At 42.8% G+C, this 18,942-nt stretch overlaps 1 protein-coding gene across 1 annotated transcript in view; it reads right to left on the bottom strand.

The window, feature by feature from the left end:
* Positions 1–18,793, bottom strand: part of tns3 (tensin 3) — a 40,153-nt gene extending 21,360 nt beyond the window's left edge. The window contains exons 1-10 of the mRNA XM_080503757.1: positions 18,407–18,793; positions 7,623–7,790; positions 7,430–7,480; positions 6,952–7,074; positions 5,896–5,960; positions 4,370–4,453; positions 2,296–2,408; positions 1,337–1,397; positions 1,086–1,161; positions 866–995 (exon numbers count right to left, since the gene is read on the bottom strand). Of these exons, the coding sequence (XP_080359883.1) occupies positions 866–995; positions 1,086–1,161; positions 1,337–1,397; positions 2,296–2,408; positions 4,370–4,453; positions 5,896–5,960; positions 6,952–7,074; positions 7,430–7,480; positions 7,623–7,772 (853 nt within the window). The 5' untranslated portion in view covers positions 7,773–7,790; positions 18,407–18,793. The remainder of the gene's footprint in view (positions 1–865; positions 996–1,085; positions 1,162–1,336; positions 1,398–2,295; positions 2,409–4,369; positions 4,454–5,895; positions 5,961–6,951; positions 7,075–7,429; positions 7,481–7,622; positions 7,791–18,406) is intronic.
* Positions 18,794–18,942: the final 149 nt, after the last annotated feature.

Raw genomic sequence — 18,942 nt, 5'->3', positions numbered from 1 at the left:
CACATACACACAAAAAGCCACTTATTAGGCACACCTTTTCAACCACTCGTTGCCACAAATGGCTAATAAACCGGCCACGTGTCAGCAGCTCAGTGTGTTTCTGCATGAGAGAGAAAGGTGATTTAAGTCACTTTCAACCTCTTAGGGTAGTTCTGAGTATTTCACAAACTGCTGATCTGCTGGGATTTTCACCCACAACTATCTCCAGGGTTTCCAGAGACAGTTTGGGAACAGGTACAACCAAGTTTTAGCGAATAAAGTGGCCAATGAGTTCACAAAACAGGAAGTCTCGAAAATCAGCACATGAATTCAAGTTAACTTAGTTTGACTGTCAATGTGTGACAAATGGCCTTGGTTTAGTCCAGTGTGTATGGTAAGCAACATTTAATCACCATGAAAGATCATAACATTTTATTATTCATTTTTTGTTTTAAATATTTTTTATTTGTGTCTGTATGGAAAACAGCAATGGATTTGTCTTGAAAGAAATTACAAAATATCTTTTTTATTTTTACTTCTTTTAAAAAAAAAACTTTTTTTAATATTAAGCCATCTCTTGACATTCTGAATGTGAATTAACAGCTTTTTATTTTTTTACCTGACTCCTGAATATAAACGTGCCGATAGAAAATGAGGACTACAGCCCTAAATGTAGATTCCCAGCAGGCCAGAGGCCTGGTGTTGTCGGTCTGCAGCCTGGATTCTCTCCGTACACGTAACATGTTTGGGAAAACAAGATTGTTGGTGTAAAAGTCTAAATTAAGTCCAGATTGAGGCCTGCAGATGACGTGTGGCGCGGGAGGAGTTGTTGTTAACCAGTGCTGGGGCGCGTCAAGACTCGCTCTGGAAGGGTTTTCTTCTCTACCTTTGTTGGCAGCCTCCATGTCCTCCTTTTCAAACATCAGGTTGTAACCCTGCACCGCTCCCGTGTGGAACTGGAGCCGGAAGATCACCTCGCGCTCCGAAGTCACATCACTTTTGTGGTAGCATTTAATCTGCGCAAAACAGAACAAAAGTGTGACTGAAGCCACATTTTCTCCCCAAACGTGTATTTTTTTTATTTATTTTTTTATCGCTGGTCTTACCATGATGTCTCCTTTCAGGAGCTGTGCAGGCTCCAGGGTGATGCACACACGATCTCTGTGGCTCGGACCGATGTGGCTGAAACAGAAACATCGTGAACGTCGACAAGTTTGGAGAAGCAATTACACAGATTTACAGAGAGACTCGAAATTAACATTAAGCTAATTTAATCAGCTGTAAAGTGCTCCGGAGTGCTTTGAAGTCAACATTAATGATGAAAGGGCTGCAGCACATGTGTGAGAAGGAAACTTACTACACTCCAGACGAGTACACGGCTTGCATCCCCTGGTAGACTTTGATGTAGGGACGGCACGCTAAAAAAACAAACAAAGGCTGAATGAATGATTGTAATAGTGATGTATGATACCACTGCCGATACCAGTTCTAATTCTGATACGGATACTGATAGATATCCGATACAGATTCACTCTCGACACCAATCTGATACGATACCAGTCAGATACCAATCTGAAACAGATGCTGATCCATTATCGATTTAATACAGATACTGATCTGATTACTGATTCAATAACAATTCAATACAGATACCGATAGGATTCCGACGCTGATAACAATCCGATACCAATTCAATATATGCACCAATCTGATGCGATACCATTTAGATGCCAATCCAATAACGAAAGTTATCCAATGTCCATTCAATAAAGATACTGATCAGATTCGGACACCGAATAACAATCCGAGACCGATACCAATACAATACAACACTGTTCAGATACTGATCCAATAACAAAACTGATTCTTTGGACTGTGTGACCGTAACCAGAAGCTTAAAGTTCTACGTCGAGGTCGTATGTGCAGCAAAGAAGTTCATCGCCATTAAGCTCAGGAGCTGTTGTCATGACATTTTAATTCCATGACGTAAAGGAAAACCTTTGTTGTCTCAGTAAAAGTAATGAAAACAGTCATTTACATGCAAATTGAGAATTCCCAGGGTTTAAGGGGAAAGTGGGAAGGTTTTTTTTCCCCCCCTTTCAGGTCTGTTTACGTACACAACCTCCTTTCTGCTTGAGCATGCATGCAAGCGCTGGACAAGAAAAAAGTAAAAGACATAAACTGCAGATAAGGCTCTATATTGTTTATGGATCCAGGTCTCATGTGGTAACTTGTGGCAGATTGCTTTCGTTACAGGGATTGAGTTTTCACGGGGACCGGCAGCTGTGTGTGGTGGTAAAATGTTACGAGCTTAACCTCTGGTGGCGTCAAAGTTTGGGATCCCATGAAGGGTGACGCAGTGCAGGAACAAGGGGGAGGCGTTGATCTTCATAGAGCCGCTCAGTAAACTGTTGAGGATCCAAACGTACCTGATAGGAAAGCACAGAAGACGATAACGTTACAGCACTATACAAGCGCGTCCACTCTCATATGGAGAAAAAAAATATTTGGCCTTGAGCCAAAATCTTGTCTCGGACGAAAATATGAGAAAATATTTGAAATAGCAGCATTTTTGAAGCAGGGTCACACTGATCTAGTACTTTGGATTATCTACAAATCGACTCTTTCTATTCATCATTCATACGATACTGGATCGTTCATTAGTTAGCGTTCGTTAGATTACTCACTAAACACAAAATTTGTTTGACTCAAAAAGCCCCTCGCTACACAACTTTCACTTCATATTTGCACGACGGTTGCTTCACCAGTCAGTGGCAACTCTCACTCGACATTACAAAACACTCGCATGGCATTCATACAACACTCGCTTGAAATTTGTGCGACTTCCGTTCGAAATTTGCACAGGTTTCGCATGTATTTCGCTGGAAATTCGCACAACCCATGCTCGATATTCACAACAGACATTCGCTCAAAACTGGCGCTGGATTGGATCTGACTCTGAAGGTTGCAAGTTCGAATCCCCATCTCTCTCCCCATCCCCATTCTTCCTACTTCTGTGAAGTCTTCGCTCCTTAAATTTCAGCCTGAGATGACCTCTCTAATATGGGACCTCTTTGTGAAATCACTATCATAGCGTGACCGCGACGTTTCGGAAAATTGAGTGAAACGAGATCCATGCTCCTCGAGTGTCTCTTTTACTGTACACATGAAGGTATTCTGATTCGCATGAGGTCCAGATGAATACAAAAGACCTCCGTATGGCTCTCCGGGGGAAAATCCACTTTCCAGCCCCTCTGAAGATCAGTGACTGCTGTCATTGTTGGAGAATTACATGCGATAAACAAGGAGATTCCAGTTTCACCCTGTCGCTGTGAGTGACGATAAACCGAAGAGATACACGGGGTTAGGATTACACCAGGTCACCGAGGGATCCCGTTTTCTTTAAAATGATGGAACAATGACTGGCTTACTGCTTAAAAATAGAAAGAAAAGACTGCCGATGTTTTGACACTCATCAGGGCAGCGTGGGATATGAGTGTTTCTTACGTCAAAACAAAACTGCCTCTCAAACAGCTCATAGCGAGATGCAGAGATCATGATAAAGTTGTATTTTACTGTAAATTGGGAGTAAATGAATAACCATCATGAAATAAGTATCAGAACGTTGATGTACATGAAAACGGTTGTAAATGCTGCATGGAACAAAGAGCTAACTTTAGCAAAAGCTGTTCTCCTAATGCTATTACTATTACACTAAACTCTTTCTTTAATGGAGGAATGTCTCATAATCCATAAGTAACTCAGTCTGACAAAATTATTATATAGGCTAATGCCTATATAAAAACACTAGTAAAATTAGCAATAGCAGTCCTATTGCATGTTATATTTCTTTTTCACTTAACTGCTGTTTAAAAAACAAGGAATGCCTAAATATTCCTGAATGCACGCATCTCTCCCGTATAGTGAAATCAAAGAGGATTAACAGTCGGTAACATTAGCATGAGCATGAGCTATTGTCCAAACAGTTTCTATTTCACTAGACTCTGGTTCGCTGGAAGATGAGTGCCTCACTATCAAACTAACTCCGTCTTCCTAATGGCAAAAATAAAAGAGGTGCAACTGCAAATACAATTACAATTCCTATTAGCATTAGCTGCTACCATCACAGTTTCTATTTCACTAAACTTCTGTTTACCGAAAAATTTGCGTCAATATTTTCGACTATATTTTATAAACACATTAGAATTGGCAACTTTCCTTCCGAAGAGCTGTGTACATCAAGAAGTGCTAACTCCCGGATTTTAGAGCATCTTCCTCCCACTAACCATTGTAACCAGTAACGGCATCCGGGTGCTCCTATGTCTTCGCACAACACACTGCGAGATGTATGTTACCCAACAGAAGGGCGTGCTTGTGTTTTGGGTCTTACCGCTTCTGCGAGGGTGTCATCAGAGCTGAGACCTTATCATCGTAGTATTTCCTCATGGCGAAGCGGTCCAGTGCCTGATCAGCACTTTAAAAAGGGAGAAACACACAGACACGCACACGTTAAACACTTTTGGGTAATTATGACTCAAGAGGCACAGATTACACTCTGCTCTGTAATTGAATAGCATTAACCCCGACTTCAATTAAGCGGGACGCAGACGTACGCGCACGTACTGAACACGGGAGGGAGAAAGTACGCGGCGGGACCGAAGGATTCCAGCAGAGAGGAAGAGAATGTCAGACTTAAGTAAACACAGAGGGGGTCAGAGGAGGATGGGGAGGCCGGAGTGTGTGCACAGCTTGGCTATTCAGGCTAAAACCAACAGGCGCCGGAGCCTTTTCACCACGGCTCTGTTTCCCCCGCGGGAGCGACTCCACCGTGTTGTCAGCATCTCTTCCTCTATACCTGTTTTCCGTTTGTTACTTTTACCACACTGAGCTCATCATCACACCGCCGCGACTGATGAAATGAATGTATTTAATAAACTCCTGTTTACTGGAGGAGAAGCGTCTCAGTAATCCTGAACTAAGTCCTGATTTTTTTTTTTTTTTTTTTTTTTTTTTAAAGCAATGTCCTACACACAGTGTATCTACAAAAAAAAGGTGGCCCAAATACAAGATATAAAAAAACTTTGACAAGAAAGTTAGTTAAAACTAGTGAAGGTCTATAGATTTGACTTGATAGATTCCAGATTAGACTGTAAAATGAAATACTAACAATAAATAAATAACTTTTAAATCAAGCCAAGTAATCCATAATGTCCAAAACAAAAAAAAAGAATTTCAAATCTTGACAAGTGCCAAATAATTCACAGTGTTTAGTTGTTATTCTATCAGTTACTGTTTCCCTAAAACTTTGCTTTAAAAATATCCAGTCCAATACAGATTATAGAGCATCTTCCTTCCTCCCACTAACTGATGTAACTTCAGCTGAACTGAGCTTGTGTTTCACCGCAACTCAACAATAATAGGACTATGTTAAGAGTTATTTCACCAAGTACATAGTTACATGTCATTTACTGTAATTTATGAAGTAGATAAACTTCAGACGTAACTGTTAGTTTTACGGAAAATGCTCAAAGAGTGGTCTCCATGATGAATTGCACTTCCTGAAACTGACACTGTGGCCAGGAGGCACCACACTAACCGACATGCTTCTCAGTTGATTCATGCAATTCAATACACGGTGATTCACGGCTTCAATCGTGTGGTTTTCCTTTTGAATGTAAAAGACTTGTCTTCGACTCACTCCAAATCATCTTCACCCCAAGTTACAAAGGAAGCAGATCAATCGGCCGCGGTTAAAACGTCTGTTCTGGTGAGTATCCGTGAACTTGTTGTGGTCTGTTTGCGATGCCGTTTTCTGCCAGCGCCGACCAAATCGGCTCACGCGATGGTCGATTCGCACGGAAAAACAGGCTTTAGAGGCCACGGCATGGTGACCGGGTGACACGTGGGAGCGGTTACCTGGCTGATACGTCAGTGAAATGCACAAAGGATGAAATGACGACTCCAACCCGACCTTTGCCACCCTAAAAAAAAAAAAAAAAAGGATGACAGGAGATGAATCATTTAACATGCAGCAATTGTGGTTTCACCCCGATTTAGCCCGTGTTTGCACTTGTGGTCTGAACCAAAGTAAAAATGAAATAAAACTGTGTTTTATTCTGCTTTGCTTCGCTTGACAGTTTTCAGAATGGGACCAGAGGACGTAAACAGAAACACTGAAAGCTGTTATGAAGCATCTTAGTCAGCAGAATTCCTCGTATTTGTCACATGAACGCTTTCTGTTGGATTCTACCGTGAGAACATGTTGAAGGCTCTACATTATCTGCCAACGGAGTCGTTCCCGAAAGTGAGGTTTGCATGTTCTCCCTGTGCAGAGGGCTTTTCTCAGTGAAACGACACAATACTGACATTATAAAAGACCCCTCCGATAAACAAATGATTAAATACATAAAGCTACTGCTAACATTTTGAATATTTAATTATGCAATGGGATTAACACAGATTTAGTTTTCACTTTACTTGGTTATTCGGAGTAAGAGTTGATCTGACACTTTTTCTGGTAACAACTTGTGACAATTCCATTCCATGAAATGTTGAATATGTTTTGTCATGTCATTTGTTTTTGGAATGAAACCACAAACACGTGAGAAGAGAACAACACGCTATAAATAATAAGGTATAATGATGGACAGAAGACCAAGTTGGATTGTTATTACGGTGACTCTCAACTCTAAAAGTCCCAGGAGAATATTGACTTTGAGTCATGACACTCTGGAGGTAAACAAAAGTTGCATTTTCCTCCATTTTCACGGAGAGGGACCTTTCGAAAATCCAAAATGCAATGAAAGTTATTTAAATCGGGCCTAAGACCTAATCTCTTACTCTGTAATAAATTATTTTTAAAAATATATATCATTTGAGCATTTTATTTTATGAATTTTTTTTAAATTCTACCAAAATCTGGAGTGGGAGCTAAATCGTGCCGCTAACCCAACTGGATGTGTGGACGCTCACCCGGCAGTGGATCACCACCACATGTAGAGGGTCAGCGTTGAGCCAGCTCTCCATGGCCTTACAGATGGTGCAGATCTTATCCAGAGGTGGAGCGTGCTGGTCTGGCCAGCCGGTGTCCAGAGTCTAAAAGACGTCACAATAACATGATGTGAGCAGGGAAAGCGTCTGTTCCCAATACAGGCATCATGCATTTCTAACTCAAATTAAAAGAAACAACAACCTGTAAACAAAATAGCTGTGATTAGCATTAAATAGTATACCCAACCAGCTAATCAGGTTTTCTTCACAGCAACTAGGAAAGTACCTTTATTGCTTTTTCTAGAAGCAAATCGCAACTGTAACAATTTCATAAATTTCGATAACTTGTGCAATGGTTGGTGTTATCTGACCCGACACAGCCGATCGATGAGGACTCAGATAAGTAGCACCACAGTCACGAGTTGACTTGTTTTGTTTTTTTTAGCCACAGTAAACTTACCTTCGGGTTCGTTCTGGTGAGATCATGTCTTTTTTCTGACAGGTTGATGATCTGGAGAAAAATAACAAACCACAAACCGGGCGCGTGACTTTAACGCTGACTCAGCGATTGTCATCGTGAGTGACAGATATTGACCAGTGTGTTTTTTTTTTTTGCCACGCGTCTTTCCAAAGCAAGGCGGCGGGACACTGACCAGGTAATTATCCGCATGCTTGGACTTGAGCATTCGCGTCACATCCTTCAGGTTGTGCGAGTAGACCTCCTCCGAGCAGCCCCGCGGGAAACACACCGCTATGATGCGCTCCGTGATGTAGGTGAGATCCAGCTCGTATCCTTCCTCCATGATGGACCTGGAGCCTTTCTGTGAGGAAGGAGGGAGTGGAGGGGGGGGGAATCAAAGCAGAGGCAGATGAGGATCGAGCCCTTTTTCCGTTTGCTGACAGTTGGTAAATATTTGACGGTCAAAGTCCCTCAGCTCGAGCCGCCGTGTTTCCGCAGATATCTTTGGAGGATGACACAACGCATGAGAGGATTTCTTGTTGACACACCAACGGTCAGCGGCATGTGTCACAAAAACAGAACAAGAAGTACCACAGGCTTTTTTTTTCTTCTTTTTTTTTTCATTCCTCGAGCACATGGCAGATTATTGTGAGTTATCCGTTCAGCACGGAGAGGCTACGGCACAGTCGCATCAGAAGGTTGGACTCCAACAAAAGGAAAGAAAAACTTTCAGGGGATACCGGCTGAAACCAGTCGTTGTAAATCCCGGGGAGATAGCGTGTTGTTGCTGTGACCTCATGTCCATGAACTTCCTGTTGCGGTGGTCTAGAGAAAGCCCATCAACACCCCCCCTCCACCCCCTCCCACCACACCCAGCAAACACATCACATTCTGATATCTGCTCATCTCCGACCGACAAAATCAAGGGAATGAGGTCATTTGATGAGCTACTTTAATTTTTTCTTTTAGCAAATTCTGTTCGTTTCGATCAGAATCACGATCATCAACAATATATCGCAAATCTGTCAAGGAGAGAATAAGCCAGTGGCAGTGTTTGAGGTTACTACAAGCATTTAAATAGACGACGTCGATATCTTTACGCTTCGACAACTGTGCTCCTTCTCTCGTCGTCAGCTTCCACTAAACTTCAACTGTTTTTTTTCACGTCATTATTTCATACATGATGAGAACGATCCATAAGCGTGAAGCACAAAAATCAAGGAGGGATACGGTTAATAACTCTAAAACAATGCAGAAGTAAAACAAGCGCAAAGCACAAAGAATTAACATATACGTAAGAGTTTATTTGTTTAAACCATGTTATAATCATGATTTTCAACAATCAACAACACATCGAATGTCTAATATTGTGCTGCTCTAATTTACAAGACCAGTTATCTTTCAACTTGTTTCAAAATTGATCAAGTCTAAAAAAATAACCTACATATTTCAATTGCATTACACTAAAGCCATAACATTAAAACCACTTGCAGGTGACGTACCATTGATTCTCTGTATTATGGTTCATGATACACAGTACAGAATGTCCTTCACGATATAAGATTGGTGGTAATGTTATAATAAGCATTTTTTTTTTTTTAATAAAAGAGATCAGACTTTTTGTGCTTATTAAGGAAGATAACCATCACACAGAAGAGAAATGTCTTGTTGCAGAACATGCAGTTTTCCAGAATTAGGACCTCTTGTCAAACGTGACCCAACTGTGGACTTTTATGTTTTTTACTGTTTATTTATTATCTGTACTGCTTTATCCAACTCTGCAATTGTTTATCGTATGTTTAACTAAACTCATACAGCCCAAGTCATCACTTAGTTGTAGGCCACGATAGCACGACAACGTTTGTAATGAAAGTGCATTGTTTTTGCATTTTTCATTTCCATAAAGTTTCACGCTTATACAGTGACATTTAAAAAAAAATGTTATAACAAGGAAATGTTATAATAAGGAAATTATGTAAGTTTTCCTGAGGCCTGTACTACAATGCTGGATTTACTCTTATGGAGAGACTCCTAAATTCAAGGATTAACCCTTGGTTTTCCGTACTATGACGCTCGCTCACATCTCACCGGGATAAATCGCCGTGGTAACTTATGCTGATTGTCTAACCTGCTACGGAGGAGGTTACGCTCTTATTAAGATCAGAATGAGTGTAAAGCTACGTCTACTGGCCAATCAGATCTCGTGGAAAATGACCCGCCCAATCTTAAATGATGGAGACTGGTGTGCGGGTTCAGCCCTGAGCTGCAGCAGAAATGAGAAATTAATTTGGAGTGACCTTTTTGACATAATTAAACAAATCCTGGTCACTGAATCTTTGAAGGATGTTTTTGTTCTTGACTTGTTCCACGTCTGTTTTTCTCCATGAGGGTTGATCTGTAATGAGGTTTATGATCACACCTGTCAGAACTGCGGAAACATCAATTTGTGGAACGCACATCTTCTCATGACGTCACGGTGGTGAATTAATATTCCAACACAAAACACTCACACAGGGGAAACGCAGCCACAAAACAACTGGATGGTTATTTTAAACTAAAAGAAGAGCAGTGAGAAAGTTCAGCTTGACACCTTTCTGCTGTGATAAAGTGAAACATTGATCACAGTGTCTGTTTATATTGTCTGATCATCAAATCACACACACATGCATGCAGAGAACAATACGCCATAACCATTAACAATAGTGAGTTAAATTTTTCAGTGACTCAGAGTACCGTTATTGTATAAACGGACATCAAAATTCAACAGACGTTTCCCTTTCATCAAGTGAAAACGACGTGGAAATGCAGCTCGAGTTATAAATACTGACACGTTACGGGATTCTAAACCTTCCAAATGAACAATATACCTAATTTACCAAACTGCAACTGTAACTCACTTTGTATATTGTGAATTCTGACGCGACGGCGATGATAACTATGCTCCACGTCGTGCTCGAAGCCTCCCGCCAATATAACTGGATACAGTTTGTATTTCACACCAACCGATGACCGACACATTCCTGAAGCCAGCAGAGACACAGTCGCCCTCCTTCCACCGGCCCGATTGTTTGTTGTGATTAAATGATCCCCGAGTCAAGAATGTGTTCGTCAATTAACTCCGCAGAGGACTGCAGGCCATGGCCCACCACTTTGAAGGGGGGGGGGGCACAGGCGGGAAGCCATAAAGCTGGGACGGTGTAGCCGGGGCTTAAAGCGAGCCTCGGAGCGGAATGGCAGAGGCCATGTGAAGAGGTCATCACTCGGGGAGACTGTTTTTTTTTTTTTCTCCCCCAATGTGTGTGTGTGTGTGTGTTGGTGGCGGTGCTGGAAGCGCCGGGCGGGGGGGATCCTCAGGGATTGTCGGGACTAATGGCAGGGTTAGTCTATTTCCCCTGGGACTCCGAGGAAAAACTGTTGACTAATGGGAAATTAATGAACACATCGGCCGGTACTTGGCGCTCCGTCCAGCCACAACTGATCCTAAGTGGATCAGATCACGTCAACATGAAAGTAACTCCCAAATGTTTCCCTTTGGTTTTGGGTAAAGATACATTTAAATTTAAAACAAATCAAAACACTTCCCCCCCAAAAATATATGTAATTTCAAGTTAATTCTATCACTAATGATGCATCTTCATACAAAACACATTTAAATGTCCAAAAACTTGCTTTTTCTCCTTTTGAATGTGTTGTATTCTTGGATTTACTTGTTAAAATTTGCGTTGAGTTGAATTGAGGTTTTTTTTCAACAGGCTGTTAGCTAAAATCCTCAGGAAACACCAGCCCTCGACTGGCATGTTGTCACACACTCGATCGTCCAGCTTGAATCAGCGTAGTATCCATATCATTTACTTTTATAATAAGAAGCGAAATTCATGTTTTCTTCATCCCGTAGTTGAAACCCAAAGGTTGAACTGGTTCATCCCCCTCGGCCAAATGATTGACACCGGAGGTTTAAACTCTATCAATGAAAAAAACTGTGAAAAGCTAACACTGACTTAGGCCTCGTTTCCGTGATGATTTCACGTGAAAGCGGAAAACTTTTCTTTTGTTTTGGGTGTTTGTTTCCATGACAAAGTGCACAGAGCCACTGAAAACACAACTTTAAAAAAAAACAAAAAAAATGCTCTGAATTGGTCTCCGTGGAAACGAGGGGGGAAAACGCAACTTTTCTTAAATATCTGCTCCTGTACATGCAGTGGAAGTAAATAGTTCTTCTGCACATGCTCAGTAGATGGACAATTATGACAACGTTTGCTTCCAGAGTGTCATGGCTCCCAGTCCATGTTCTCCTGGGACTTGGTAGTTTTGTAGTTGACAGTCGCTGTAATGACGATCCATTGTTAATGTTTATGGCTCATTGTTTGTTCTCTGCTCGCATGTGTGTATGCGGTTTCATCACAAAAACAACCAACAGCACAAACTCTCTGGAATGACGACTGCATCGTTTTCAACGTTTCTGTCGTTTCCATGTGAACAGACATCGTCTTCAAACTGCAAAAACGATGCATTTTCCCAGTAAGGCCACTGAGAAAGAAAACCCCTCAAGTTTGTGTGTAAAAGTTCGGAGCCTAACATTAGAAATCCCTAAAAATGACATCTGTTACATAATTCATCACACAACTGCTGAGCAGGCAACCGCACAAAGTTTTAACCGATTGGAATAAAACCATAAACAAGTGGCGAGTAGCAACATCACACAAGGCGCAAAGCCGTTTAAATATGACTTTAATGTGAGTTGATCGTACATGAATCATTCATGAGCGGCGCTGCAGTTGATCGACATCGCCTTCCTCCTACAAACCTCTGGGGGCTCCCCCCCCCCCGCTCGCCGTTTTAAGACGAACACGAGCGACTTGCCCGAGCACGCACGCAGGATAATTGGTCTTTAATTTGCACCGACTGCTTTTGTTCCTGGTTTGAGGCGCAGCATTAGCTCACAAAGCCAGAATAAGCAGTGCCAAGGAACTCAAATCCAGAGGCCACCCATGGCACTGTGAGAGCCGGGCTGGCAGAGAGGGAGCGAGGAGCGAGGGTGGGCAGAGCCACGGGTGTGTGTATATGTGTGTGTGTGTGTGTGCGAGGGGGGGGGGGTGATGGGTTGCCAGGTCTGCGGCGAGCAAGCCGCGGCAGGTTTGCTAAGGTCAGGATGTTGGGGGATTAGGTGTGTCTGGTCCCCCCCCCCCCCCCTCACCCTCACCCCCCCCCCAAATAAAGCTCCAGCTCGCTGCAGGTAAGCGTGGCGCCGGCGGCCACGTTTGCACACACATGACCGCCGCTCAGGAACTGTCTCCCAATTACCCACCGAAGCAAAAATTAATTAATCAAGTATTCCATTCACGGAGTTATATAAAAAAAAAACCCAAAAAAACAAACAGGAGACGCCACGCTCCTCTTCCAGGTACCGGCACGCCCTTCACCTTGTGCGTAATCTTCCATCTTGTATGAGCAGGTGAACCGTCGGGGTGGCGGGGGGGTTGGGGGGGGGGGGGGGGGGGGGGGGTTGGGGAAGGGAAGCGAGGCGGCATCGCTGTGACCTCACGCTTGTTTTCATTTTTCAGTCTGCGGCGGTGTCAACAGTTGGCAGAGACTTTGCATGCTTTTCCGTCACGAATGATTCCGGCTCTTCGCGGCCGCGCCAACCAGATCCATTTTTCAATATGTGTGTGTGTGTGTGAGCGGGCCGGTCGCTACATGCCTCCACACCCAATCCCGACTCTGTTTTCCATCGGTGATTTCGTTGTGGTCATCAGATTGTTTCTGTGTGTCTGGAGTGGAGTGCAGAGAAGAAGAAAAACACAACCTCATGTGCATGGATAAACTCAGGGTTGTTATTGCGCTTGGAATTGAGAGTTTGACCTTTAGCACCTTGAGGACCTCCCACCTGACATTTCATCATGGTCCCACCTACGATTCCTCGTTCGTTAAGATTTGCTTTTCATGCTGTTTTCCATCCCATCTTCTTCAAAGTTCCCAAAACAACTTGGAATTCCATGTAGATCTGGAAAATGCTGTGACTACATGGATATGGTAGTGTCGTAGTCATCACGGCGTTTTTTTCGCAGGACTTTTCCAGAGGCGGCAAAAATGTTTTCTGACTTTAATCAATCAACTGGGACAAAAACACAGTTTTTCCAAGTTAATGACGTCAGAATTCCCAGTTCCGAGCTCAAAGGGCCAACGTAATGTAACTGCAGAGTTTAAGTGTTATTTTCATAATAGTTTTATTGAATCATGCAATATTCAACAGTACTGTAGTAAATCTTAAAAAACATCATTTAAGTATATGATGTTGAGGTCTTTGTGCTTTGTATGTTGAAATAACTCATTTTGAACTCTAAAGTAATTGAGATTTCAAGGGTGATTTGTTGGTATAAATTAAGAGTTTTTTCTTTTGTAGCAGCGACCATATTGTTTTCCCAGATTTTAATAATCCAGCCACTTTTCTTCGTGGAGGTTCTTCCACATGGTTTAAAAGAGATGGACACTTATTAAAAAGGGGATATTTACAAGCATGAACACAATGACAATCTGTTTATCTTTTATTCAAAGGGGATTGGAACATCTGATCAAATCCCCATCCTCACTTTTATATTATATTGTATTATATTGTGAACACATGGCGATTGCAGATATTAAGTCAATTTAGACAGCGAACTGAACGGCTGCAAATTCAGGCCCCATTTACATGAAAACATTTTGAAAATCCCTCAATGAATTTTATTCTACAGCTACTAGTTTTACCTTTTTCATAGTATTTTTCCAACATTCCCTGTAATCATATTGGAGGAGAAAAAAACCAATGCCTGTTTACACAGACATGTCAAAAAACACTTAAAACGATGTACTTAGTATGCCAGACCCAGAGTTGATTCTGTTGTATGTTTTTGTAATGAAACCAAACACACACGCTATAAACAATAACAATGGCGATTACATTAGTATAGTCGTATGGACAGACGACAAATCAGTTGCATGTCTGGTTCAACTATATCCTGTTACAATGAGTGCAAAACCAAAAATATTCCAAACTGATTCAGCTTCGGCTTTACGATTGACGTGTTGATGCAGCAGCCTCCATTTTTCTGAGAGTTGGATGTTTTTTTTTTTTTTTTTTGGTGGATCCATTCAATTTAAATAATGCATGTGAAATCGAATAATAATCAAATAGATAAATGTTAGCAGTGATTATGCGTCATCCGGTTGAGGTCGACGTGCAAGAGTCAGTCGTTAGTTGCAGAAACTGCTTTTGTCTCCAAGCTATGGAAAAGGAAAAAAAAAACAAAAAACGTCTCGTGTCTCTTTAGGAAGCTGCGGACAGATTAATGATCTCCTAAACTGTTTGTCTGCAAACCCGACTAACACCTTAAAGTGTCATAAACGCTTCAGGAAGTCTGCCTGCCTGCGGGCACTCGACTTAAAGCCTTTCACACTCTTCGCTTGTTTTTCGAATGTTCACAAAGAGCCACTCATGTTTATCATTCCATCCGAGGGCAGAAGTTGCACTTGGTATTCAGCATTCGCATCTAATAGCCGTCTAATAACCTCGATAGCATCGGTTTCCACCGGACCGGGCCTTTGTGTTCACACTTGGCACGGGAGGCGTGCCGCGCACTGCCGTTGGTATCGCGCCGCCACTCGAGCGGCTGCGTTTAAGCGCCCGGAGAAGCACAAGGCCACGGTTTGTTCTGGCCTTTTCCTGTCAGGCACGCTGTATGTTTATGCTGAGGCTTTGACACCCATTCACTGCTGGAAACCTGAAATAAACACACCCTGAGAACTATTGGGGGGGGAAAGAAAAAAGAAAGAAAAAAAAGAAAGCGGGTGTGGGGGTATTTTTAGCCCGATTTTTTTTCTGCAGCGTGTATTTGTCTCGCCGTTCTCACAAAGATATAAATGACGGCCCCGGCTTGGGAGTAAATCCGTGCACCCTAAAGGCTCCTAAAGTAGTCCCTAATTACCATTTTCTATCCCGAGGTCGTAGTGGAATGCGTTCCAAACTGGATTACGTTCCCACTCTCTCTCTCTCTCTCTCTCTCTCTCTCTCTCTCTCTTTCATTCCCCTTCCTTCTCCAGGTCTCTCCTTCCTTTTAATGACTTACACATGTCAGGCGAGCGGCGGCGGCACCGCTATGACACGGTGAAATGTCCCGGGTCGGGATCACAGCGTTCTGCTTACAGTACACAACCCTTCGGCCAATCCACCTGTCCAAACTACACTATCACACCCCCCCCTCCCCTTCATCTGCTCCTCTACAATGCCTCCTGTTATCAGTCAGGGATGGGAGGGGGGGGTAGAGAAAAAGAAACATTTCTTTTTTGCCCTGGAGGGGCAGATATTATTCAGAGGACTCTGACCTGAAAATAGAACCAGGAACAAAAGCTGTAATTGCCCGTTCGAGGAGGTTTCTCCTGTCTTGCCGGCTCTGTAATTAAAGCCAATCTTGAAAAGTTTAGCTAGCAAAATGCTCCCGACGGCCTGCACAGGTTTGGGTTTGTTTTTTTGTTGGTTTTTTTTGTTCTATGTTGAGAGGAAGGTGTCCAGGTGCGGATGAGGTGCCCGAGGTTCAAAGAGAAACACGAAGGGGGCTTAAAGCCTTAGGCCAGGGCTGTCAAACATAAAGCCCATGGGGAAAAAAAACCCGGCCCACCAGGGGGTCCAAGCCGGTCCACCGGGACCACCTCCATTGTGAGATGAAACTTGGCCTTCAGAGAAAGTGCAGAACTCCGTTTTAGAAAGAGGATCAGACGGGAAACGACACTAAGATCTAGAAGTAAACAGCAGATGATGGCAACCTCCTTAGCCACCGTTAGCATTAAAGCCAAGTGAAACAAGTTCGATATAAAAATGCAGAAATTGTGCGCCAAATGACACCACGATAAAATTCCACCAACTTTGATTTTTTAGAAATGCACTCGATCAGAATGTGGTTATACTTCTTCACGCAACAATAAAATGAAAAAAGAGTTGTCAATATTCAGAGAAGCACTGAATACAATTTAAATCATGCTATTTATATTTATTTTTTAACATTTGAAAGCCAGTGACACAAAAGCTACTCGACCTCGCTTTCAGAGTTTTTGTCGGGACGAGAATTAAAAGAGACGATGTGAAACATTTGATCCACATTGAAACTTGAAATTAATCATTTCTCTTGGGAACGCTGTAGGATTTTGTGGGAAATGTGTCGTTACTGTCTCTTTTACACGTCTGTGCTGCAGTCAGTTGTTCTCGATAAGCGATCGATCCAGACAGGAAGTCCCACGCAAAAGATTCATGCCAATAATGAATTTCACCGTTGTGAACTACTGGTCTACCTGTATGAAAAGAAAAACTGTACAACCTTGAAAATCTGCGTGTAACAATCAAAACATGTAGAAGACACCACTGTGGACTATATTTTCTGGACTATAAGTCACGCTTGTCAAGAAATTAATCATGAAGATTAAAAAAAGGAGGAACTGTAGCAGCTTTCTCTAGTCATACAGTGACATCTAGTGGTCCCAGGGAGGATGCACCATATATTTTGATACGTAAGTCACTTCATACCTTAAGTCGCAAGAGCAGGCAATCACCTATAACAACGTGTGACTTGTTGCCGGGGTAATACGGCAGTCAGTGGCTACATTCATTGCCTTCTTAACTATTTATTCAAGTTTCTCCTTGAGTGACTCAGTACACAACCTAGTGGTGCAAGCTTGTATTGCAAATCAGAGTTTTGAGACCAGAGCATCCCAAGACCAAGTCAAGACCAAGACCTTGAAAATGTGGTCCACTCAACGCTACCGACGTAGTACCCTTGAATTCTGCAGCACCTTGGATCCAGTTATACTTCTTGACCTTCAGATTGGATAAACCAGGTGGAGATCCCAGCTGACGACAGTATAAGTTGTAATTACCTCCATTGGCGACACCTTTAAAAAGTAGCAGGTAGATAAAGACATATTCTACCCCTGAAGGTTACTATGCAATCATTTTACTTTACCGGCCCACTTTTCTTTTGGCTCCTTTTATTGGCCGCTGGACAAAAATGACTTTGACACTTTTGTGCTGGAGCTCCTGTGATGCAAGGACACTTGTACATATCATCAACAATGGCCGCCTGAGAAGCACAGAGGACGCCCGAGGCTACAAATACCGCGCAGCAGCTGTAGCTCAAAGATCTCTCTCTCTCTCTCTCTCTCAGTCTGTTTGTCTCCATCATTTCTCCACTGGCAGAAGCGTCCAAACAGACATCAAAGCCAGCTCTGTTTATTTTGGATGGCTGTATACTGGGGGACTACTACCGGGTACCTAGTCGTCAAGCAGAATGGCCCCATATGCTACACATTAAAAAAAAAAGAAGAAAAAAAAGAGAGCATAACAGAACCCACAATAGCAAATTATAGCACAATTCACAGAGGAAGACTTTATAAAAGAAAAGCTGCAGAGGTCAGACCAAGCTTCATTCAAAGGCCTTCAGTAACTCATTCACATTGACATGGAGGGGAAGAAAAAAAAAAGAAAAGAAAGAAAGCCACAAGATCAGTTTTTGCTGAGTATGAATGACTCCCTTCTCTGTCCACACACACACACACACACACACACACACACACACACACACACACACACACACACACACACACACACACACACACACACACACACACACACACACACACACACACACACACACACACACACACACACACACACACACACACCTGGTTTCAGCCAAAGTAAATACAGACAGCAGTGTCCTGTTTTTTTTTGTTTTTTTCTGTTCGAGTAAATGAGCAAACTCAGTGAGATGTAAATGAGTGGAGGAGAGGCTGCAGAGAGAAAGAAAGACGGATTTGTGAGTGTGGAAGTTTGGTTTTTTTTCCTCTTTAAAAAAAAAAAAATTCTGCTGGAAAGTGGAGCTCAGAGCAGAACTGAACCAACTTGTTAAAAAAAAAAAAGCACACACAAAAAAAGTTGAGACGCAAGTGCCTTACCTTTCAAAGTGAGCACACTTTCCTCGTGTTGTGCCACCTCTTTGTCAGCGGGAGCAGCCGGGAGAGGCAGGCTGGGGTAAAGTCCTGGGTGAGGGAGCGCTCAGCCCGTCACACAGGCTCATTTCCCTGCGCTGGAATGCGCTCTCAGGCGGATCCAAACGCGCTCCTGCGCAGCGTACTCCACTTTCCCCTCCGTAGCCTCTTTTCTCTTTACTTTCTGTCCGATCGCACGAGTGAAAAAGAAAAAAAAAAGAAAGATTGAATTTACTTTCTAGTTCCTGCACTGCTGCTCCGGTTCTTTCTGCAGCTCCAGAACAAAACAAAACAAAACAAAACAAAAAAACTTTCTTCCTCCGGTCCCGAGCTGCGCCGCTGCAGCCGCCACAAGTCCTGGCTGGCACGGATCAGCTCAGTCCTCCTCTTCCCTCCCACTGTGCGCCCTCCCCTCTCCCAGGCCTCCTCCTCCTCCTCCTCTTCCCCTCCGCCTCCCTCCATTTGTTCTCACCCTCAGTCCTCACCTCCTGCCCCGATCCCCA

The sequence above is a fragment of the Blennius ocellaris genome, assembly GCF_963422515.1.
Source record: "Blennius ocellaris genome assembly, chromosome: 10".
NCBI classification, from domain to species: Eukaryota; Metazoa; Chordata; class Actinopteri; order Blenniiformes; family Blenniidae; genus Blennius; species Blennius ocellaris.
Note: the sequence above shows the minus strand (reverse complement) of the source record. Positions and strands in the feature narration are given on the sequence as shown.